Source organism: Coregonus lavaretus (assembly GCF_964263955.1).
Source record: "Coregonus lavaretus genome assembly, chromosome: 14".
NCBI classification, from domain to species: Eukaryota; Metazoa; Chordata; class Actinopteri; order Salmoniformes; family Salmonidae; genus Coregonus; species Coregonus lavaretus.
In genome coordinates, this window is record NC_140001.1 from 20,364,707 (window position 1) to 20,389,721 (window position 25,015).

At 45.8% G+C, this 25,015-nt stretch overlaps 1 protein-coding gene across 1 annotated transcript in view; it reads left to right on the top strand.

Moving 5' to 3' along the window:
• LOC311141205 (homeobox protein cut-like 2) overlaps nt 1-25,015 on the top strand; it is a gene marked incomplete at both ends in the record, with an annotated part of 128,831 nt that overhangs the window by 77,473 nt on the left and 26,343 nt on the right. Inside the window, one exon of the mRNA XM_084176463.1 lies at nt 11,571-11,649. Within this exon, the coding sequence (XP_084032589.1) occupies nt 11,571-11,649 (79 nt within the window). The remainder of the gene's footprint in view (nt 1-11,570; nt 11,650-25,015) is intronic.

A 25,015-nucleotide genomic window follows, 5' to 3' on the forward strand; every position in this document is an offset into this window, starting at 1 on the left:
TACAAATGGGAAAATAAATAAACATAAATATGGGTTGTATTTACAATTATTATTATTTTATATTACAATGGTGTTTGTTCTTCACTGTTGCCCTTTTCTTGTGGCAACAGGTCACAAATCTTGCTGCTGTGATGGCACACTGTGGTTTTTCACCCAGTAGATATCAGAATTGGGTTTGTTTTCGAATTCTTTGTGGATCTCTGTAATCTAAGGGAAATATGTGTCTCTAATATGGTCATACATTTGGCAGGAGGTTAGGAAGTGCAGCTCAGTTTCCACCTCATTTTGTGGGCAGTGTGCACATAGCCTGTCTTCTCTTGAGAGCCAGGTCTGCCTACGGCAGCCTTTCTTAATAGCAAGGCTATGCTCACTGAGTCTGTACATAGTCAAAGCTTTCCTTAAGTTTGGGTCAGTCACAGTGGTCAGGTATTCTGCACTGTGTACTCTCTGTTTAGGGCCAAATAGCATTCTAGTTTACTCTGTTTTTTTGTTAATTCTTTCCAATGTATCAAGTAATTATCTTTTTGTTTTCTCATGATTTAGTTGGGTCTAATTGTGTTGCTGTCCTGGGGCTCTGTGGGGTCTGTTTGTGTTTGCGAACAGAGTCCCAGGACCAGCTTGCTTAGGGGTTCATCTCTTTTGTAGGTGATGGCTTTTGTCAGGGTTGAGTGTAGAGGGAACGTGGAATCACACGCAGGACACAGAGATTCGAAAACAGATGTCTTTAGTGAAGTCCGTAATACAAGCCAACACGGCAACAGGCCATAGGCGAAAACAAACGCACACCGGACTGTCCAAAGTAAGTACGCACAACGTGCAGGACTCTCTAAGCAAAACGAATACAGAGAGCACAAAACAGAGGACCAACAACAACACGTGACATCAAACAATTACACACAACACCTGACCAAACACAAGAGAACTAAATAGGGTGCCTATTGAACACTTAACAATAAACAGGTGTAACAAACAGACAAAACCAATCAAACATGAAACATCGAACGGTGGCAGCTAGTACTCCGGAGACGACGACCGCCGAAGCCTGCCCGAACAAGGAGAAGGAGCCGCCTCGGCCGAAACCGTGACAGTACCCCCCCCCTTGACGCCCGGCTCCAGCCGTGCGCCGCCCCCGGCCTCGGGGACGACCAGGAGGACGCGGAGCAGGGCGCGTAGGATGACCACGATGGAACTCGGTCAGAAGAGACGGGTCTAGAATGTCCCTCCTCGGCACCCAGCACCGCTCCTCCGGGCCGTACCCCTCCCACTCCACGAGATATTGGAGACCCCCCATCCGGCGTCTCGAATCTAGGATGGCCCGAACAGTGTACGCCGGAGCCCCCTCGATGTCCAACGGGGGCGGAGGAGTCTCTTCTATCTCAAAGTCCTGGGGGCCTCGATCAGACACTATATCCTCGGGTACCCCGTAATGCCGGAAGACGTGAGTAAATAGAGCCTCAGCGGTCTGTAGGGCAGTAGGAAGACCCGGCATGGGAAGGAGACGACAGGCCTTCGAGAACCGATCCACAACGACCAGGATGGTGGTATTCCCCTGTGAGGAGGGAAGGTCGGTAACAAAATCCACCGAGAGGTGAGACCAGGGTCGTTGTGGAACGGGCAGGGGTTGTAACTTACCCCTGGGCAAGTGTCTGGGCGCCTTACACTGGGCACACACTGAGCAGGAGGAGACATAAATCCTCACATCCCTGGCTAACGTTGGCCACCAGTACTTAGTACTAAGGCAGTGCACCGTCCGGCCAATACCTGGATGTCCAGAGGAGGGTGACGTGTGAGCCCAATAAATAAGCCGATCCCGGACCTCGAGCGGGACGTACGTCCGACCCACCGGACACTGTGGAGGGCTAGGGTCGGTGCGTAATGCCCGCTCGATCTCTGCATCGACCTCCCACACCACCGGTGCAACCAGACAAGACTTAGGTAGTATGGGAGTGGGCTCCACGCACCTCTCCTCTGTGTCATACCGCCGAGACAGGGTATCTGCCTTCCCGTTCTGGGACCCAGGGATGTAAGTGATCTTAAACACGAACCGGGCTAGAAACATAGTCCACTGAGCCTGGCGAGGATTTAGTCTCCTAGCTGCCCGAATGTATTCCAGGTTACGGTGGTCAGTCAGAATGAGAAAAGGGTGTTGAGCCCCCTCAAGCCAATGCCTCCACACCTTTAGGGCCTGTACCACGGCTAACAGCTCCCTGTCCCCTACGTCATAATTCCGCTCCGCCGGACTGAGCTTTTTCGAATAAAAAGCACAGGGGCGGAGTTTAGGTGGTGTGCCGGACCGTTGTGAAAGAACAGCCCCGATACCGGCTTCAGACGCGTCCACCTCCACTTGGAATGGTAAAGTGGGATCCGGGTGCGCCAGCACTGGAGCCGAGGTAAACAGGTCCTTCAGTTTCCCAAAAGCCCTGTCCGCCTCAGCTGACCACCGCAAGCGCACTGTTCCCCCCTTCAGAAGGGACGTTATGGGAGCTGCCACCTGTCCAAAACCCCGGATAAACCTCCGGTAGTAATTCGCAAAACCCAAGAACTGCTGCACCTCTTTAACCGTGGTTGGGGTTTGCCAATTACGCACGGCTGACACACGGTCAACCTCCATCCTCACCCCTGACGCAGACAACTGATAACCCAAAAAGGAGACCGACTCCTGGAAGAACAGACATTTCTCGGCTTTGACATACAGGTCATGCTCCAACAATCTCCTCAATACTCTGCGCACCAGGGCTACATGCTCGACCCGGGTAGAACTGTACACCAGAATATCGTCGATGTACACCACTACTCCCTGCGCCTGCATGTCCCGGAAAATCTCATCTACAAAGGATTGGAAGACTGATGGAGCATTCATTAACCCGTATGGCATGACGAGATACTCGTAATGACCGGAGGTAGTACTAAATGCTGTCTTCCATTCATCGCCCTCTCTAATGCGCACCAAGCTATATGCGCTCCTGAGGTCCAATTTTGTGAAGAACCGTGCCCCGTGTAATGACTCCGTCATAGTCGCAATCAGCGGGAGCGGATAACTATATTTCACAGTCACCTGATTTAGACCGCAGTAATCAATACACGGGCGCAAACCTACATCCTTTTTCTTCACAAAAAAGAAGCTCGAGGACGCGGGTGAAGTGGAGGGCCGTATGTATCCCTGTCTCAGAGACTCAGCAATGTATGTCTCCATTGCCCTCTTCTCCTCCTGTGACAACGGATACACATGGCTCCGCGGGAGCGCAGCTCCTGCCTGGAGGTCTATCGCACAATCCCCCTGTCTATGAGGCGGCAACCGTGCCGCTCTTGTCTTGCTAAACACGAGTGCCAAATCCTCATACTCAGGTGGAATGTGCAGTGCGGGCATCTGGTTCGGACTCTCCACCGAGGTCGCCCCTACGGAAACACCCAGACATAGCCCCTCACACTGAGCAGACCACCCTTTAAGAGCCTTCTCTCGCCACGAAATAGTAGGATCATGGGTAATCAACCAGGGAAGCCCCAGTACCACCGGATACGCAGGAGAGTCGATCAGATAGAGCTGTATCGTCTCCTCATGACCCCCCTGTGTCTCCATCCTAAGTGGCGCTGTGACCTCCCTAATCAACCCGGGATCCTAACGGACGACTATCTAGGGCATGTACAGGGAAAGGATTGTTAACCGGAAGGAGGGGAATCCCTAACTCTACACAGAATTTGCGATCTACAAAATTCCCAGCTGCGCCTGAATCTACTAGCGCCTTATGCTGGGAACGAGGTGCAACCTGTGGAAAACAAACAGGTATAGTTATGTGTACGACAGAAAGCTCTGGGTAAGTGGGGCGCCTACTCACCTGGGAGGACTCCCCAATGTGTGGTCTGCCGTCTCCTCCACCAGGGGACCCTCCCCAGCACCTAGCCGCGGTGTGCCCTCCACGGCCACAGTTGGTGCAGGGGACGGCCCCCCTCGGGCTCCTTCTTCTCCCTCCTCTAGCGCCAGCACCTCCGAGCTCCATCGGGCTCGGCTCGGAGGCGCTGGAGGGTGGAATGGGCGACCCCCACCTGGGACGTCCGCGGGTAGCGAGCAGGGTGTCCAGCCGAATGGCCATGTCAACCAACTGGTCAAATGAGAGTGTAGTATCCCTGCACGCCAACTCTCTGCGGACGTCCTCCCGGAGGCTGCAGCGGAAGTGGTCTATGAGTGCCCGCTCATTCCACCCTGCATCTGCCGCTAGAGTCCGGAACTCCAGTGCAAACTCCTGAGCGCTCCTCATCCCCTGCCGGAGGTAGAATAGACGCTCCCCCGCCGCCTTCCCCTCTGGTGGATGGTCGAACACTGCACGGAAGCGGCGGGAGAACTCCGCATAGGTGATAGTAGCGGCGTCTATTCTCCTCCATTCGGCGTTGGCCCACTCCAACGCCTTGCCGGTGAGACAGGAGATGAGGGCGGAAACGCTCTCGTGTCCCGAGGGCGCCGGGTGTACGGTGGCAAGGTAGAGTTCCACTTGTAACAGGAACCCCTGACACCCGGCAGCGGTGCCGTCGTACGCCCTCGGGAGCGAGAGCCGAATCCCACTGGGTTCCGGTAGTTGGACGGGCGGGCTGACCGATGGTGATGGTGCGGTAGGTGGGGGTGTGGGTACCCCGCTGGTCTCCCATCGATGGAGGGTGTTCATCACTCGGTCCAGGGCGTGCCCGATTTGGTTGATTCTATCCTCTTGACCACGAAGGCGCTCCTCCATGATCTCGGTGGGTGCGGGTGCTCCTGCTGATTCCATATAGATGGTGTGTAATTCTGTCAGGGTTGAGTGTAGAGGGAACGTGGAATCACACGCAGGACACAGAGATTCGAAAACAGATGTCTTTAGTGAAGTCCGTAGTACAAGCCAACACGGCAACAGGCCATAGGCGAAAACAAACGCACACCGGACTGTCCAAAGTAAGTACGCACAACGTGCAGGACTCTCTAAGCAAAACGAATACAGAGAGCACAAAACAGAGGACCAACAACAACACCTGACCAAACACAAGAGAACTAAATAGGGTGCCTAATGAACACTTAACAATAAACAGGTGTAACAAACAGACAAAACCAATCAAACATGAAACATCGAACGGTGGCAGCTAGTACTCCGGAGACGACGACCGCCGAAGCCTGCCCGAACAAGGAGAAGGAGCCGCCTCGGCCGAAACCGTGACAGCTTTGTTATGGAAGGTTTGGGAATCGCTTCCTTTTAGGTGGTTGTAGAATTTAATGGCTCTTTTCTGGATTTTGATCATTAGCAGGTATTGGCCTAATTCTGCTCTGCATGCATTATTTGGTATTTTACGTTGTACACTGATGATATTTTTGCAGAATTCTGAATGCAGAGTCTCAATTTGGTGTTTGTCCCATTTTGTGAATTCTTGGTTGGTGAGCGGACCCCAGACCAGTATTTTTTAGCCAGATCCTAATTGGAATGTTGAATTTTATGTTCCTTTTGATGGCATAGAAGGCCCTTCATGCCTTGTCTCTCAGATCGTTCACAGCTTTGCCGAAGTTACCTGTGGCGCTGATGTTTAGGCCGAGGTATGTATAGTTTTTTGTGTGCTCTAGGGCAACGGTGTCTACATGGAATTTGTATTTGTGGTCCTGGCAACTGGACCTTTTTTGGAACACCATTATTTTTGTCTTACTGAGATTTACTGTCAGGGCCCAGGTCTGACAGAATCTGTGCAGAAGATCTAGGTGGTGCTGTAGCCCTCCTTGGTTGTGGACAGAAGCACCAGATCATCAGCAAACAGTAGACATTTGACTTCAGATTCTAGTAGGGTGAGGCCGGGTGCTGCAGACTGTTCTAGTGCCCTCGCCAATTCGTGGATATATATGTTGAAGATGGTGGGGCTTAAGCTGCTGTCTCACCCCATGGCCCTGTGGAAAGAAATGTTTTTTTTGTGTGCCAATTTTAACCGCACACTTGTTGGTTGTGTACATGGATTTTATAATGTCATATGTTTTTCCCCCAACACAACTTTCCATCAATTTGTATAGCAGACCCTCATGCCAAATTGAGTCAAAAGCTTTTTTGAAATCAACAAAGCATGAGAAGACTTTGCCTTTGTTTTGGTTTGTTTGTTTGTCAATTTGGGTGTGCATGGTGAATACGTGGTCTGTCGTACGGTAATTTGGTAAAAAGTCTATTTGACATTTGCTCAGTACATTGTTTTCACTGAGGAAATGTATGAGTCTGCTTTTAATGATAATGCAGAGGATTTTCCCAAGGTTGCTGTTGACGCATATCCCACAGGAGTTATTGGGGTCAAATTTGTCTCCACTTTTGTGGATTGGGGTGATCAGTCCTTGGTTCCAAATATTGGGGAAGATGCCAGAGCTATGTTAAAAAGTTTAAGTATCATTTAATTTAGGATACCATCAACAACACAGACCTTTTTGGGTTGGGGTTAGTATTTTGTCCTGTAGTTCATTCAATGTAATTGGAGAATCCAGTGGGTTCTGGTAGTCTTTTTTTATTTTTGTACTTTTACCCCTTTTTCTCCCCAATTGGTAGTTACAGTCTTGTCCTATCGCTGCAACTCCCCTACAGACTCGGAGAGGCGAAGGTCGAGAGCCATGCGTCCTCCGAAACACGACCCTGCCAAGCCGCATTGCTTCTTGACACACTGCTCGCTTAACCCGGAAGCCAGCCGCACCAATGTGTCGGAGGAAACACCGTCCAGCTGGCGACCGAAGTCAGCTTGCAGGCGCCCGGCCCGCCACAAGGAGTCGCTAGAGCGCGATGGGACAAGGAAATCCCGGCCGGCCAAACCCTCCCCTAACCCGGACGATGCTGGGCCAATTGTGGGTCTCCCGGTCACAGCCGGCTGTAACACAGCCTGGGATCGAACCCAGGTCTGTAGTGATGCCTCAAGCACTGCAATGCAGTGCCTTAGACCGCTGTGCCACTCGGGAGGCCCCTTCTGGTAGTCTTTAATAGTTGATTCTAAGATTTGTATTTGATCATGAATATGTTTTGGCTGTTTGTTCTTTGTTATAGGGCCAAAAAGATTGGAGAAGTGGTTTATCCATACATCTCCGTTTTGGATAGATAACTCTTCGTGTTGTTGTTTGTTTAGTGTTTTCCAATTTTCCCAGAAATGGTTAGAGTCTATGGATTCTTCAATTACATTGAGCTGATTTCTGATGCGCTGTTCATTCTTTTTCCGTAGTGTCTCTCTCTCTCTCTTGCTTTCTCTCTTGCTTTCTCGCTCTGTCTCTCGCTTTCACTCTCTCTTGCTTTCTCACTCTCGCACTCTCTGTCTGCACTGGGTGTTTGTTTACTGCTTGTAAAGTTAACCTTCATCACATCCCTCCCGGAGAAGCCATATTCTATCCTTTTACGGCCAAACTGACTAACATAGAATACAGTGCATTCGGAAAGTATTCAGACCCCTTCCCTTTTTCCACATTTTGTTACGTTACAGCCTTATTCTAAAATTGATTAAATTGTTTTTTTACTACTATACATACTGAAACATACATTATCTATGTTATACCTCTCCATACTGTAGGCGGCAGGTAGCCTAGTGGCTAAGAGTAACTGAAAGGTCGCTGGTCCGAATCCCCAAGCTGAGTAGGTGAAAAATCGGTCGACTTGCCCGTGAGCAAGGCACTTAACCCTAATAGCTTCTGTAATTCGCTCTGGATAAGAGCGTCTGCTAAATGAGTGGAAGAGTCCCTCAAATCAGACGACATTATACACCACATCTCTGAGGTGCTTTGATGATGGTGGTGGCAGCGTGCGTAAGGGGAGAGGGTTACGCATAACGTGTGTGCTAACGTGAGGAGGCATCAGGCGTGTGATTGATGTCTCCTCTAGCAGCTGCAGACAGGTTAATGGTGTGATTGTGGAGGTAATCTCTGTGTTCTCTCGTTAAAGGATGATGAAGGGCCAGGAAAATGGAGCCAGTTGCATTCACAGGTCCTGTGCTTTTTACATATGCAGTTCAGGGCCCTGTTTGATGTATGCTTTAGAGAGGAAGCCAGGACAGGACAGGGACAGTGGTGTCAGTCTTAAACAGATCCTGGTGAGTTCACACCCTGCTTACTGAAGATGAGGAGGATGATAATGAAGTCAGTGTTGTTGTGTTGGGCTGTGCATTGGAAGTACTTTTGGAACACTGGGCTTTGTTCATGGTCACATTGGAGCATTATAGGGATTCATCAATGCATTGACACAGTTGACAGAGAATGAGCTCACCATGGCATCATTCACAATGGGACAGTAGCCTTGTTTGTTAATGCATCTCATAGACAGGGAGGCTGAAAGGGCTTTTGACATTCAGAAACAGCTGGCTAGTAGCCTATATATATATATATATATATATATATATATATATATATATATATATATATATATATATATATATATATACACAGTGGGGAGAACAAGTATTTGATACACTGCCGATTTTGAAGGTTTTCCTACTTACAAAGCATGTAGAGGTCTGTAATTTTTATCATAGGTACACTTCAACTGTGAGAGACGGAATCTAAAACAGAAATCCAGATAATCACATTGTATGATTTTTAAGTAATTAATTTGCATTTTATTGCATGACATAAGTATTTGATACGTCCGAAAAGCAGAACTTAATATTTGGTACAGAAACCTTTGTTTGCAATTACAGAGATCATACGTTTCCTGTAGGTCTTGACCAGGTTTGCACACACTGCAGCAGGGATTTTGGCCCACTCCTCCATACAGACCTTCTCCAGATCCTTCAGGTTTCGGGGCTGTCGCTGGGCAATACGTACTTTCAGCTCCCTCCAAAGATTTTCTATTGGTTTCAGGTCTGGAGACTGGCTAGGCCACTCCAGGACCTTGAGATGCTTCTTACGGAGCCACTCCTTAGTTGCCCTGGCTGTGTGTTTCGGGTCGTTGTCATGCTAGAAGACCCAGCCACGACCCATCTTCAATGCTCTTACTGAGGGAAGGAGGTTGTTGGCCAAGATCTCGCGATACATGGCCCCATCCACCCTCCCCTCAATACAGTGCAGTCGTCCTGTCCCCTTTGTAGAAAAGCATCCCCAAAGAATGATGTTTCCACCTCCATGCTTCACGGTTGGGATGGTGTTCTTGGGGTTGTACTCATCCTTCTTCTTCCTCCAAACACGGCGAGTGGAGTTTAGACCAAAATGCTCTATTTTTGTCTCATCAGACCACATTACCTTCTCCCATTCCTCCTCTGGATCATCCAGATGGTCATTGGCAAACTTCAGACGGGCCTGGACATGCGCTGGCTTGAGCAGGGGGACCTTGCGTGCGCTGCAGGATTTTAATCCATGATGGCGTAGTGTGTTACTAATGGTTTTCTTTGAGACTGTGGTCCCAGCTCTCTTCAGGTCATTGACCAGGTCCTGCCGTGTAGTTCTGGGCTGATCCCTCACCTTCCTCATGATCATTGATGCCCCACGAGGTGAGATCTTGCATGGAGCCCCAGACGAAGGGTGATTGACCGTCATCTTGAACTTCTTCCATTTTCTAATAATTGCGCCAACAGATGTTGCCTTCTCACCAAGCTGCTTGCCTATTGTCCTGTAGCACATCCCAGCCTTGTGAAGGTTTACAATTTTATCCCTGATATCCTTACACAGCTCTCTGGTCTTGGCCATTGTGGAGAGGTTGGAGTCTGTTTGATTGAGTGTGTGGACAGGTGTCTTTTATACAGGTAACGAGTTCAAACAGGTGCAGTTAATACAGGTAATGAGTGGAGAACAGGAGGGCTTCTTAAAGAAAAACTAACAGGTCTGTGAGAGCCGGAATTCTTACTGGTTGGTAGGTGATCAAATACTTATGTCATGCAATAAAATATAAATTAACTACTTAAAAATCATACAATGTGATTTTCTGGATTTTTGTTTTAGATTCCGTCTCTCACAGTTGAAGTGTACCTATGATAAAAATTACAGACTACATGCTTTGTAAGTAGTAAAACCTGCAAAATCGGCAGTGTATCAAATACATGTTCTCCCCACTGTAGAGAGAGAGAGAGAGAGAGAGAGAGAGAGAGAGAGAGAGAGAGAGAGAGAGAGAGAGAGAGAGAGAGAGAGAGAGAGAGAGAGAGAGAGAGAGAGAGAGAGAGAGAGAGAGAGAGAGAGAGAGAGAGAGAGAGAGAGAGAGAGAGAGAGAGAGAGAGAGAGAGAGAGAGAGAGAGAGAGAGAGAGAGAGAGAGAGAGAGAGAGAGAGAGAGAGAGAGAGAGAGAGAGAGAGAGAGAGACTATTACATCTGTATTGATTGGCCTCCAGCCTTTCCATTTTCCATGAACTCCAGCTCGCAGCTCTGAGTGGGAGGGATTTGCTTGATCTTTTCATATTTCTTTAAACATGATGCTGTCGTTATGCCTCTCCAGGGAGAACACAAGCCATTTCCAGTAAATCAAGGGCTCTTTGTCTCTCTGTTTTCCACAGTTGTTATTTATAAGCCTCTCTAAACAGTTTCTCCACCATTCTCATAAGTGTTTTCAGTCCTTGTTCTACAATAATATTGTTGAACTGAAGATAGACCAATAAAGAACGTCTCAGACGTAACCATACACTTGGCCCATTCAATAGAAGTCATTGTGTCTGATCAGATCAAAACTATAATCAACACTGACAGTAATTCTATAGACAATAGATGGAAGTAATTAGCTTTCAGAATGCTCTTGGACTGGAGGGACATTTGGAGTGGACATGGCTGATCTGATGTAATATTTCAGAGAGTTGCTAATACTGCAGCAATGTGAATTATTATGTGTATTGTAATTAATCAACATTTTTGTAGGGGTTGATTACATTTTTCGTTAGGGAAAATCAAGTCTGACATTTCTAAGTGGAAACTTTAGAAGCCTTTTTAAAACTCAAACACACTACAAGTTTGCATTTCCTTCCTCTCAGAAACAAAAGAGTGATCAAATTAAGATCCTACATCTGTAAGACTTTCAGCCAATGACTTCCTCTGACAACAGAGCTGCTGGTGTATTATAGGAGCTGTGAGGACTGTAACCCATATATCCACCGGGGCAGGTGCCCTCTCCAAGGGGCCAGGTGGTGCCTAATTCCCTTCTTTGTCCCTCGTAATGAATTGTTAATTGGTTTGCATCACCCGTGGAGTGGAGAATAGCAGGAGGGGCTGGGTGCCGGTGTGATGGAGGTCACAGACTCTGACATGCCTCATAGAGCACACCAGCACCTGCGTTTCAACAGGCCAAATGTCACTTCACTACACACTGCAGCGTTGGGATTTAAGAGGCCAAATATCAGCTTGCAGTATTACCTCAGAACCTTGTTCACATAATTCAGCGACACAAACCCCATCAGAACGACATGTTGAGGATGTACTGGCATTGTGATTAACTTCTACAGATGGATCATTGTTGCTTTGTTTCTGTCTGTCTCATTTGCAGAATTAATTTATATGCTGGCTGTTTACTTCAAATGTCAAAACAGTGTAGAATGCATTTAAATGTAAATTGACTGTGTGTATGGGTCAATAAATGTCCATTCAGTACAGGTGTAGTATTGATGCCTGAGTGTCACCCTGACGGCTGTGTCCTGTCCTGTTCTCTTTAGGTGGTTGCTCTGAACAAGCGCAGTAAGGAGGCAGAGTCTGCATTCCTGGGAATCTACAAGCAGCTTATCGAAGCCCCAGGTGAGTCTCCCACCTGGAACAGAGCCACACATTACATCACATCACATCACAACACAGTCACAGGCACAGACAACACACAACATTACTCATGTAACAACCCTCCCATAGGGGATCACTCTCCCCAGCCAGATCAACTACACACCAAGCCCAAGTCAGCATCATTAGGTCAACCACAGAGTTTCTAAACCCAGAGGCGCAACATCGCAAGACATCCGGGAACGCTTGCGAAACAGACAAAGCAGACCAGGCCAGGGTTTGGGGTTTGAGAAGTCAATGAGAGAAGTGAAAAATTATTCCTTAGTTGTTCATTTTCTCAATATAAAGGCACAACCTAGATTCAAGCCAATGTCTTAAGTAGTTGAACATGTGACAAACTGACACGTTTTCATTTTCGTCAAAAACAACTTTCTATCGAAGGAGTGCCTTTGATTTGACGGCCTGCACATGCGCAGTTCTGCGCGAGACGACCGTTAGACCTAATGATTTATATACAGTGGCTTGCGAAAGTATTCACCCCCCTTGGCATTTTTACTATTTTGTTGCCTTACAACCTGGAATTTAAAATGATTTTTGGGGGGTTTGTATCCTTTGATTTACACAACATGCCTATCACTTTGAAGATGCAAAATATTTTTTATTGTGAAACAAACAACAAAACTTGAGCGTGCAGAACAGAGCGTTTTCCTTGATGGCCAAAAAGCTCAATTTTAGTCTCATCTGACCATATGTTTGGGGAGTCTCCCACATGCCTTTTGGCGAACACCAAACATGTTTGCTTATTTTTTTCTTTAAGCAATGGCTGTTTTCTGGCCACTCTTCCGTAAAGCCCAGCTCGGTGGAGTGTACGGCTTAATGTGGTCCTATGGACAGATACTCCAATCTCCGCTGTGGAGCTTTGCAGCTCCTTCAGGGTTATCTTTGGTCTCTTTGTTGCCTCTCTGATTAATGCCCTCCTTGCCTGGTCCGTGAGTTTTGGTGGGCGGCCCTCTCTTGGCAGGTTTGTTGTTGTGGCATATTCTTTCAATTTTTTAATAATGAATTTAATGGTGCTCTGTGGGATGTTCAAAGTTTCAGATATTTTTTTATAACCCAACACTGATCTGTACTTCTCCACAACTTTGTCCCTGACCTGTTTGGAGATCTCCTTGGTCTTCATGGTGCTGCTTGCTTGGTGGTGCCCCTTGCTTAGTGGTGTTGCAGACTCTGGGGCCTTTCAGAACAGGTGTATATATACTGAGATCATGTGACAGATCATGTGACACTTAGATTGCACACAGGTGGACTTTATTTAACTAATTATGTGACTTCTGAAGGTAATTGGTTGCACCAGATATTATATGCACACACCACTTTTCCATTATTAATTTTTTGAATTTTTTGAAACAAGTTATTTTTTCACATCACCAATTTTGACTATTTTGTGTATGTCCATTACATGAAATCCAAATAAAAACCCATTTAAATTACAGGTTGTAATGCAACAAAATAAGAAAAACGCCAAGGGGGATGAATACTTTTGCAAGGCACAGTACACTAGAAAACCAATAGGGGCTGCTGTGTTAAATCCGCCGCACCTCATTTACATTGATATTTTAGTCATTTAGCAGACGCTCTTATCCAGAGCGACTTACAGTTAGCACATACATTATTTTATCGAACCCACAACCCTGGCGTTGCAAACGCCATGCTCTACCAACTGAGCTACATCCCCTGCCGGCCATTTCCTCCCCTACCCTGGACGACGCTGGGCCAATTGTGCGCCGCCCCATGGGTCTCCCTCCATCTTGGCACACAATATTTTGGAAGCTATAGGAATGCATTTATTAATGTCTACATTAGTTTCTGCCACGTTTATTCTATTACAGACACCTTAACGCATACTTTTAAATTATATTATGTGAGCTAAACATGCAAATAAAAAATTTAACAAATTATGAATACATTTTCCCTAAAGTCTTTTTATTTTTTTATTACTAATGATACTGTCCCCACTACAACAATAAATACTTAAATTCATGTAATTTTGTCCTTGAAACATTTAATTGAAATACTGTAGAATTTCATTCATTCCTATGGAGGACTACTCCTACTGGGGAGTGCCAATATGGCCAACCGGTGGCTTCAAAGCCTATCAATGGCCAATACATAGCAAAACCATTCCAGGGTTTATATACATCATTAGTTAGACGCGATGATGTGTTTCTGTGCATGAGTTTAGTTAGCCAATGTCGCCATGATCAGGGATTTTTATTGAAGAAGCAGTTTCTGCCTATCTTCATACTGTACTGTCTATGGGCCAACGTTCTACATGAGACATGAGAAAATTAGGGCTGTCAAAGTTAACGCATTAATAACGCGTTACAGTTTGTATGTCGTAAAAAAAAATATTGTGTAAAATCGCATCTCCATTTCTGCACCGCATGTACCCATTTAAGTGCATGTGTGCACTGGGTCTCAGTAGCACTGTCTGTGCCTATTGTGGTGCACTGTGCGTGCAGCTTTGAGCAACAATTTTGAAGGAAAACTTACAGAAAGTTCAACCGTAAAAACATTCCCAGGCGTTTCTTTAGATACAGTGGGGAGAACAAGTATTTGATACACTGCCGATTTTGCAGGTTTTCCTACTTACAAAGCATGTAGAGGTCTGTAATTTTTATCATATGTACACTTCAACTGTGAGAGACGGAATCAAAAAAAAAAATCCAGAAAATCACATTGTATGATTTTTAAGTAATTAATTTGCATTTTATTGCATGACATAAGTATTTGATACATCAGAAAAGCAGAACTTAATATTTGGTACAGAAACCTTTGTTTGCAATTACAGAGATCATACGTTTCCTGTAGGTCTTGACCAGGTTTGCACACACTGCAGCAGGGATTTTGGTCCACTCCTCCATACAGACCTTCTCCAGATCCTTCAGGTTTCAGGGCTGTCGCTGGGCAATACGGACTTTCAGCTCCCTCCAAAGATTTTCTATTGGGTTCAGGTCTGGAGACTGGCTAGGCCACTCCAGGACCTTGAGATGCTTCTTACGGAGCCACTCCTTAGTTGCCCTGGCTGTGTGTTTTGGGTCGTTGTCATGCTGGAAGACCCAGCCACGACCTATCTTCAATGCTCTTACTGAGGGAAGGAGGTTGTTGGCCAAGATCTCGCGATACATGGCCCCATCCATCCTCCCCTCAATACGGTGTCCCCTTTGCAGAAAAGCATCCCCAAAGAATGTTGTTTCCACCTCGGTTGGGATGGTGTTCTTGGGGTTGTAGACCAAAAAGCTCTATTTTTGTCTCATCAGACAACATGACCTTCTCCCATTCCTCCTCTGGATCATCCAGATGGTCATTGGCAAACTTCAGACGGGCCTGGACATGCGCTGGCTTGAACAGGGGGACCTTGCGTGCGCTGCAGGATTTTAATCCATGACGGCGTAGTGTGTTACTAATGATTTTCTTTGAGACTGTGGTCCCAGCTCTCTTCAGGTCATTGACCAGGTCCTGCCGTGTAGTTCTGGGCTGATCCCTCACCTTCCTCATGATCATTGATGCCCCACGAGGTGAGATCTTGCATGGAGCCCCAGACCGAGGGTGATTGACCGTCATCTTGAACTTCTTCCATTTTCTAATAATTGTGCCAACAGTTGTTGCCTTCTCACCAAGCTGCTTGCCTATTGTCCTGTAGCCCATCCCAGCCTTGTGCAGGTCTACAATTTTATCCCTGATGTCCTTACACAGCTCTCTGGTCTTGGCCATTGTGGAGAGGTTGGAGTCTGTTTGATTGAGTGTGTGGACTGGTGTCTTTTATACAGGTAACGAGTTCAAACAGGTGCAGTTAATACAGGTAATGAGTGGAGAACAGGAGGGCTTCTTAAAGAAAAACTAACAGGTCTGTGAGAGCCGGAATTCTTACTGGTTGGTAGGTGATCAAATACGTATGTCATGCAATAAAATGCAAATGAATTACTTAAAAATCATACAATGTGATTTTCTGGATTTTTGTTTTAGATTCTGTCTCTCACAGTTGAAGTGTACATATGATAAAAATTACAGACCTCTACATGCTTTGTAAGTAGGAAAACCTGCAAAATCGGCAGTGTATCAAATACTTGTTCTCCCCACTGTAATAGCAAATTTGTACAGAAGTAGCTAGCTAGTTTCTGCTAGCGTTAGCTAGCTAGCCAACCAAAAGAATCATTACGCAAAGCCAACACTTCCTGTCCTTTCAAAGTAGGAGTTCACCCTTCTAACTATTCTATGAATCTATTAAAGTAGCGGTGTATGGGTAAAATCACTGGGGAAGCCAAGCCAGGAAAGAAATGCTATATTACAACCTATCAAATCAAATCACATTTTATTTGCCACATGCACCGAACACAACAGGTGTAGACATTACCGTGAAATGCTTACTTACAGCCCTTAACCAACAATGCATTTTTTTCTTAATAAAAAAGTAAAATAAAACAACAACAAAAAAGTATTGAGAAAAAAAGAGCAGAAGTAAAATAAAATAACAGTAGGGAGGGTATATACAGGGGGGTACCGGTGCAGAGTCAATGTGCGGGGGCACCGGCTAGTTGAGGTAATATATACATGTGGGTAGAGTTAAAGCGACTATGCATAAATAATTAACAGAGTAGCAGCAGCGTAAAAAGATGGGGTGGGGGTGCAAATAGTCCGGGTAGCCATGATTAGCTGTTCAGGAGTCTTATGGCTTGGGGGTAGAAGCTGTTGAGAAGCCTTTTGGAACTAGACTTGGCGCTCCGGTACCGCTTGCCGTGCGGTAGCAGAGAGAACAGTCTATGACTAGGGTGGCTGGATTCTTTGACAATTTTGAGGGCCTTCCTCTGACACCGCGTGGTATAGAGGTCCTGGATGACAGGAAGCTTGGCCCCAGTGATGTACTGGGCCGTACGCACTACCCTCTGTAGTGCCTTGCGGTCGGAGGCCGAGCTGTTGCCATACCAGACAGCGATACAACCAGTCAGGATGCTCTCGATGGTGCAGCTGTAGAACTTTTTGAGGATCTGAGGACCCATGCCAAATCTTTTCAGTCTCCTGAGGGGGAATAGGCTTTGTCGTGCCCTCTTTACGACTGTCTTGGTGTGTTTGGACCATGATAGTTCGTTGGTGATGTGGACACCAAGGAACTTGAAGCCCTCAACCTGTTCCACTACAGCCCCGTCGATGAGAATGGGGGCATGCTCAGTCCTCTTTTTTTTCCTGTAGTCCACAATCATCTCCTTTGTCTTGGTCACGGTGAGGGAGAGGTTGTTATCCTGGCACCACACGGCCAGGTCTCTGACCTCCCCCCTATAGGCTTTCTCATCGTTGTCGGTGATCAGGCCTACCACTGTTGTGTCGTCGGAAAACTTAATGATGGTGTTGGAGTCGTGCCTGGCCATGCAGTCATGGGTGAACAGGGAGTACAGGAGGGGACTGAGCACGCACCCCTGAGGGGCCCCCGTGTTGAGGATCAGCGTGGCAGATGTGTTGTTACCTACACTTACCACCTGTGGGCAGCCTGTCAGGAAGTCCAGGATCCAGTTGCAGAGGGAGTTGTTTAGTCCCAGGATCCTTAGCTTAGTGATGAGCTTTGAGGGCACTATGGTGTTGAACGCTGAGCTGTAGTCGATGAATAGTATTCTCACGTAGGTGTTCCTCTTATCCAGGTGGGAAAGGGCAGTGTGGAGTGCAATAGAGATTGCATCATCTGTGGATCTGTTGGGGCGGTATGCAAATTTGAGTGGGTCTAGGGTTTCTGGGATAATGGTGTTGATGTGAGCCATGACCAGCCTTTCAAAGCACTTCATGGCTACAGACGTCAGTGCTATGGGTCGGTAGTCATTTAGGCAGGTTATTTTAGTGTCCTTGGGCACGGGGATTATAGTGGTCTGCTTGAAACATGTTGGTATTACAGACTCAGTCAGGGACATGTGAAAATGTTGGTGAAGACACTTGCCAGTTGGTCAGCACATACTAGGAGTACACGTCCTGGTAATTCGTCTGGCCCTGCGGCCTTGTGAATGTTGACCTGCTTAAAAGTCTTACTCACATCGGCTACGGAGAGCGTCTGGTAGGCTTGTGTCACTGGGCAGCTCGTGGCTGTGCTTCCCTTTGTAGTCTGAAATAGTTTTCAAGCCCTGCCAAATCCGACGAGCATCAGAGCCGGCGTAGTACGATTCAATCTTAATCCTGTATTGACTCTTTGCCTGTTTGATGGTTCGTCTGAGGGCATAGCGGGATTTCTTATAAGCGTCCGGGTTAGAGTCCTGCTCCTTGAAAGCGGCAGCTCTACCCTTTAGCTCAGTGCGGATGTTGCCTGTAATCCATGGCTTCTGGTTGGGGTATGTACGTATGGTCACTGTGGGGACAACGTCATCGATGCACTTATTGATGAAGCCAGTGACTGATGTGGTGTACTCCTCAATGCTATCTGAAGAATCCCGGAACATGTTCCAGTCTGTGCTAGCAAAACAGTCCTGTAGCTTATGTGTTGTGATAATTGCTTTGTTTGCTCTATAACCTGTTAGTTCATATGCCTTGACACCGTGATATATAAGCCTAAGGCCGAGACAATAAGAAGACACAGTGGCAGAATAAATTCAAACACACCTTTGTTTCATCACAAAACCGGAGAGCAACATACTGCATATACCAAAACAAAACATACTGCATGTACCAAACAGTTAAATGACCTACAGCATGGTCAAGCAAGTTAACATTTCCAACATTTTCGGACTACTAAACAACTATTGATTTAGAACTACAGAAAGTTACCGCAAGTCGCAAAGAAAACAGGCTCTGCCTCCACTATTCCAGCACTCCAACTTCAACATTTCAACATCATCTAATCACCTATGCTTAGTCTAATACAGTGACAACTAAAATATATTTTAAACTATTTAGTCCAATCAACATAAGCTACAGTGAGGGAATTAAGTATTTGATCCCCTGCTGATTTTGTACGTTTGCCCACTGACAAAGACATGATCAGTCTATAATTTTAATGGTAGGTTTATTTGAACAGTGAGACAGAATAACAACAACAAAATCCAGAAAAACGCATGTCAAAAATGTTATAAATTGATTTGCATTTTAATGAGGGAAATAAGTATTTGACCCCCTCTCAATCAGAAAGATTTCTGGCTCCCAGGTGTCTTTTATACAGGTAACGAACTGAGATTAGGAGCACACTCTTAAAGGGAGTGCTCCTAATCTCAGCTTGTTACCTGTATAAAAGACACCTGTCCACAGAAGCAATCAATCAATCAGATTCCAAACTCTCAACCGTGGTCAAGACCAAAGAGCTCTCCAAGGATGTCAGGGACAAGATTGTAGACCTACACAAGGCTGGAATGGGCTACAAGACCATCACCAAGCAGCTTGGTGAGAAGGTGACAACAGTTGGTGCGATTATTCGCAAATGGAAGAAACACAAAAGAACTGTCAATCTCCCTCGGCCCGGGGCTCCATGCAAGATCTCACCTCGTGGTGTTGCAATGATCATGAGAACGGTGAGGAATCAGCCCAGAACTACACGGGAGGATCTTGTCAATGATCTCAAGGCAGCTGGGACCATAGTCACCAAGAAAACAATTGGTAACACACTACGCCGTGAAGGACTGAAATCCTGCAGCGCCCGCAAGGTCCCCCTGCTCAAGAAAGCCCATATACAGGCCCGTCTGAAGTGTGCCAATGAACATCTAAATGATTCAAAGGAGAACTGGGTGAAAGTGTTGTGGTCAGATGAGACCAAAATTGAGATCTTTGGCATCAACTCAACTCGCCGTGTTTGGTGGAGGAGGAATGCTGCCTATGACCCCAAGAACACCATCCCCACCGTCAAACATGGAGGTGGAAACATTATGCTTTAGGGGTGTTTTTCTGCTAAGGGGACAGGACAACTTCACCGCATCAAAGGGACGATGGACGGGGCCATGTACCATGCACGCTGACTTTGGTCGCCAGTTGTACAGAGTTTCCTCCGACACATTGGTGCGGCTGGCTTCCGGGTTAAGCGAGCAGTGTGTCAAGAAGCAGTGCAGCTTGGCAGGGTCGTGTTTCGGAGGATGCATGGCTCTCGACCTTCGCCTCTCCCGAGTCCGTACCGGAGTTGCAGCGATAGGACAAGACTGTAACTACATTTTACAATTTAGTCATTTAGCAGACGCTCTTATCCAGAGCGACTTACAGTTACCAATTGGATATCACGAAATTGGGGAGAAAAAGGGGTAAAAAATTAAAATAAAACTTCCATCCTCTCAGGCCAGGGGCAGAATGTATGAATTTATGGTTAGATCAGAATCAATGTTATAATCATTGGCCAGTAAGTCCAAATCCCTATCTCCATCCATGGCTAATTTAGGAAAGGGACGATTTTAGCTAGCTAGCAGCTGGCCTTCTTCCATATGTTTGGGGAGTCTCCCAAATGCCTTTAAACACCAAACGTAGTTTTTTCTTTAAGCAATGGCTTTTTTTCTGGCCACTCTTCCGTAAATCCCAGTTCTGTGGAGTGTACGGCTTAAAGTAGTCCTATGGACAGATACTCCAATCGCTGTGGAGCTTTGCAGCTCCTGCAGGGTTATCTTTGGTCTCTTTGTTGCCTCTCTGATTAATGCCCTCCTTGCCTGGTCCGTGAGTTTTGGTGGGCGGCCCTCTCTTGGCAGGTTTGTTGTGGTGCCATATTCTTTCAATTTTTCAATAATGTTTTTAATGGTGCTCCGTGGGATGTTCCAAGTTTCTGATATGATCTGTACTTCTCCACAACTTTGTCCCTGACCTGTTTGGAGAGCTCCTTGGTCTTCATGGTGCCTTGCTTGCTTGGTGGTTTCCCTTGCTTAGTGGTGTTGCAGACTCTGGGGCCTTTCAGAACAGGTGTATATATACTGAGATCATGTGACACTTAGATTGCACACAGGTGGACTTTATTTAACTAATTATGTGACTTCTGAAGGTAATTGGTTGCACCAGATCTTATTTAGGGGCTTCATAGCAAAGGGGGTGAATACATATGCATGCACCACTTTTCCGTAATTTATTTTTTAGAATGATTTGAAACAAATTATTTTTTTCATTTCACTTCACCAATTTGGACTATTTTGTGTATGTCCATTACATGAAATTCTAATAAAAATCCATTTAAATTACAGGTTGTAATGCAACAAAATAGGAAAAACGCCAAGGGGGATTAATACTTTTGCAAGGCACTGTAAATATATAATTTCACTGTTTACAGCAGCTCTCCAGCTACCCAGAACTGTCTGATCAGCCTGATAGTGTGCCGTGGGTGTGTCCAGCTTACACCTGTGCTAATCTGTGTGTGTATAGTAATGGAATGAAACATCCAACCCATACCTAAAGTGTCGTGCTGTAGGTCCACCACACACCCAAAGCGTTATGGGCTCCTGTCCAGAAACAACCCCTAGCTCCTACCCCTAGACACTTGTGTAGATCTGAGAGGATTGGACAGGTGTAAGCAATACCGCCAACATTTCACAAAGCCTATCAGAGGGTTAGATAGATAGAGCTCTCACCATGTCACCATCCATCAATCCTTCTCAGGTCTCCACAAGTGTCTAGACTCTGGGCAATAATAATAATAATAATTTATTACATTTGTAAAGCGCTTTTCATTATACATGAATTAACTCAAAGTTCATAATAGAAGGAAAAAAGCCCCAACAGTCTGAACAGTCCTGTCAGGAAGGGAGTTCCAAAGGTGTGGTGCGTGGCAGGAAAAGGCACGGTCCCCCATTGTTCAGAGCCGGGTCCTGGGTGCATGAAGCAGTTTGTCATGGCTTGACCGTAGGGTGCGTGGAGGTTCATAGGGGGAGAGTAGATCTGGCAGGTAGGCAGGTCCAATGCCATTTAGGGCTTTGTAGACCAGGAGGAGAATTTTTAAGTAAATTATTTGAGGAACAGGTAGCCAATGGAGGTCAGCAAGGATGTGGATGATGTGGGCAGACTTTTTTGTTTGTGTCAGAATCCTTGAAGCATTGTTTTGAATGAGCTGTAATTTATTAATTGAGTTTGTAGGCAGGCCCCCAAGTACTGCATTCCCATAATCAATTCTGGAGAAACGAATGCATGGATAAGGTTTTCTGCATCAGAAATTGTGAGAGAGGGTCTTAGGCAGGAGATGTTCTTCAGGTGTAATAATAATGTTATACAGACGTGACTAATGTGAGCATTGAAGGAGTGCTGAGTCGAATTTCACACCCAAGTTGGTGATGACTGAGGAGAGAGGGGCATGATGGTAGGGCGGATGATGCAGGAGTTGGTGATCTGCTGAGGGGTGCCTATCAGCATTGCCTATGTCTTTCTGCTGTTGAGTTGTAGGAAGTTGTTCTGCATCCAAGACTTAACCTCTTCCAGACAATTGGACAAGGTTGACAGAGAAGATGTTGAAGGGCTAGGGGTTGTTTCTGGACAGGCCATGGGTATTATGGGAGCTCAGTCAGTCAGTCAGTCTGGCACTGTCTAAAAATGATAATAGCTGTCAAATACTTGCTTCCTTTGTCCTTGGGAGAATCTCAATAGCATTTCCTTGATTCGTTGCGTTCTCTCTCCTCGTCTCCTGCTCAAAACCCATTGGATGAGAAGGTCAGAGGTCCCTCCCCTCTCACCTTCTTATCCAATGGGTTTTTTGAAGGAGGCTAGGAGAGAGAGAGGATGTGAGGAATCAAGGAAATACAATTGAGATTCTCCCCTTGTTTCCTCCATTCCTCACCTCCCTCTCAAAGCACATTGGGGGAGAGGACTGAAGGTTCCTCCTCTCGGGCTCCAATGCACTTTCAAGGAGAGGCAAGGAGTGGAGGAAACAAGGACAGAGGAAGCAAGAATTTGATGGCTAGTTTTCAGACACAGACTCTCTCTCACACACACACACACACACACAATGCTCGAAGAGCTTACTGATTGTAATGATTTCATTATTGGTTATTATTATTATTGTCAAGGTCTCCATTTTTCATTGAAGTCTCCTGCTTAATATTACACCACACACTTTTGCTTTGTTCGTCTGCCGATCGTTCAGCGCGCTGTGTTTTAGGGACCACCTGGCTTCATTTTTACTCGACTCTACATGCGGTTCGCAAATGACGTTCAGAGGTGCTAGGTACTCTCGACCAGCAACCACTACTGCTGTGTCTGAACCCTAACAGTACTTGAGTGAGTGTGAGTGTGTGTGTGTGTGTGTGTGTGTGCACAGGTGTTAAACTTCAGGAACATTGATAAGAGTGAGTAGGCCTACTTAAACATTGGGAGCATTAACAGCTGTGTGTTACAGTAACTTTTTGTGTTATTTATGGATAAAATGCCTTTAAAAACATTCTGATACAGATTATTTAGTGTTTCTTTCCCTTACAATCAAAACATGCTATGCCTATAATTTAATGCACTGCTTTTTAAATGGTAAATGGTTTATTTAGGGCCAAATTTGAGCAAATTCTAAAATTGTGATTAAACGCGATTAACTAATGCCATTAACTTGATTCAATATTTTAATTGTTTGACAGCCCTAGTTAAAATACAAAGTGAAAGTTTTCTTGCCATAGATATCCTAGATATATAAACATCCTGTAACATCATAAGACAGCCTGTAGCTTTTATCTATGTTTTAGAGCCTGTGCTCTCTGTGGTTTCCAAGACTCTGTGTTGGGCCACTTCAAAACCTGAGTGTTGGTCCTTGAGAGTTGCATTGCTGAGGAGAGCCGATCCTTGTGGGGATAGGCTGTTGATTGCAGAGGGCCAATTAAAAGCCAACTGTAGCTTGTCTTAGTGTGGAGCTCAGGCCTGATGTGGCCAGCAGGGGAAGTGAGGGAGAGGAGGAGGGGGAGAGAGACTGTGATTATTCTGTTGTTGTTTGGTGCCAGGGCAAACTATACAGTATTGCTCTTTGTTGCAGGAGACGAGAGGAAAACGCAGTCCAATCTCCAGCTAGATCAGAGGAACACTCGTGGCAAGAGTAGAGAATGCTGTTTACAGATTCAATGAATACAAGATAAAAGTGGGTGTCAGAGAAATAGCGACTTACTTTTAAAGGTCTCCATTTTTCATTGAAGTCTCCTGCTTGATATTGCACCACACACTTTGAATTGAGTTATTTTCTTGATAAGAAATGGCTGTCTTTGAAGATGTATTCAGTTTGATTTCCTGACCTATACTTGCACGTATCAAGGGCTTAATGGAGGACCCGGGAGGGTTTTAGGGGCTACATTTTGTCATAAACACATTTTCTATCAAGCGCAGACTGAACCAACAGTGGTAATGTAAGGGAACGAGGACATAATCTCTTTAACAACACAGGCATTGACAAGAAAGAGTACTCATAAACCATGTGGCGGTTAAACTGTATCGGAACCCTTGTAGCTAGGATTAGGCTTGAAGATTTAAAAAATGCAACATTTACTTTTACTCTCACACACAAGCGTGCACACACACACACACACACACACACACACACACACACACATGCATGCATATTCACTTTCTAATCAGTTCCTATTTTCTGTTCATTTGACCAATGTGATGTAATTTGTAAACATATAAGACATTGAAGTGGACATCCATTCCCACCAATCAGTTCTCTTTGATTGCCCGGGTTGGGGGTTGAGCCTTGTCATCGTAGCACAAAGCTAAATGAGTGGGCTTCTCTGGTTACATCAGGTGGCCTTGGATTAGCAAATCCAGACACTCATCTCCATCTGATTTTACCTGGACCTGCGCTAGCATTAGCATCTGGGTGACTTTCCCTCACTGTAGTCTCTAGTCTTAGCTGTCATACTGTGTGTCACTGCAGGTGTGTGTATGGATGATTTCTCCTGGGCTTACTACACAGAAGGAGTTATTATTGGAGTTATTATTTTATTGCATTGCAGTAAAAGCAAAAACTCTAATCCCTTAATGCCATACCAATAATTGTCGTTAACTGCTAATTGCTAAAAGTCTCCAAATCTGTTAATTATTATCCTTCAGATATTTTTATCTTTTTTTCCTTCTATCTGATTCCAAACAGGAGTCACAACAAAGAGTTGGGTATTTGTGTATCGGCCCCCTCACAGAATATGCCATCTGTGACTGTGAGGTGGGCCTGCGGTATCCAACGCCTGTTTATCATTGTGCATCTCACTGGCCTGTCCAAGGTCACCCCCTCTTCCCAGAATGGATTGCTCCAGGTACATCAGAGGATAGTCAGTTGGCTGTGGTCCCCCACTTTATCCCCCTCCTCCCCTATAAACACAACACTGTGCTGCTTTCCCACCAGTCTCCAAACAAACGCTCCAGCTCATCTATTTTTTATCTTCTGACAGACGCAATTATTCTTTACACGCCGTGCTCGTTAATCTTAATGCCGTTATTACTATTCATT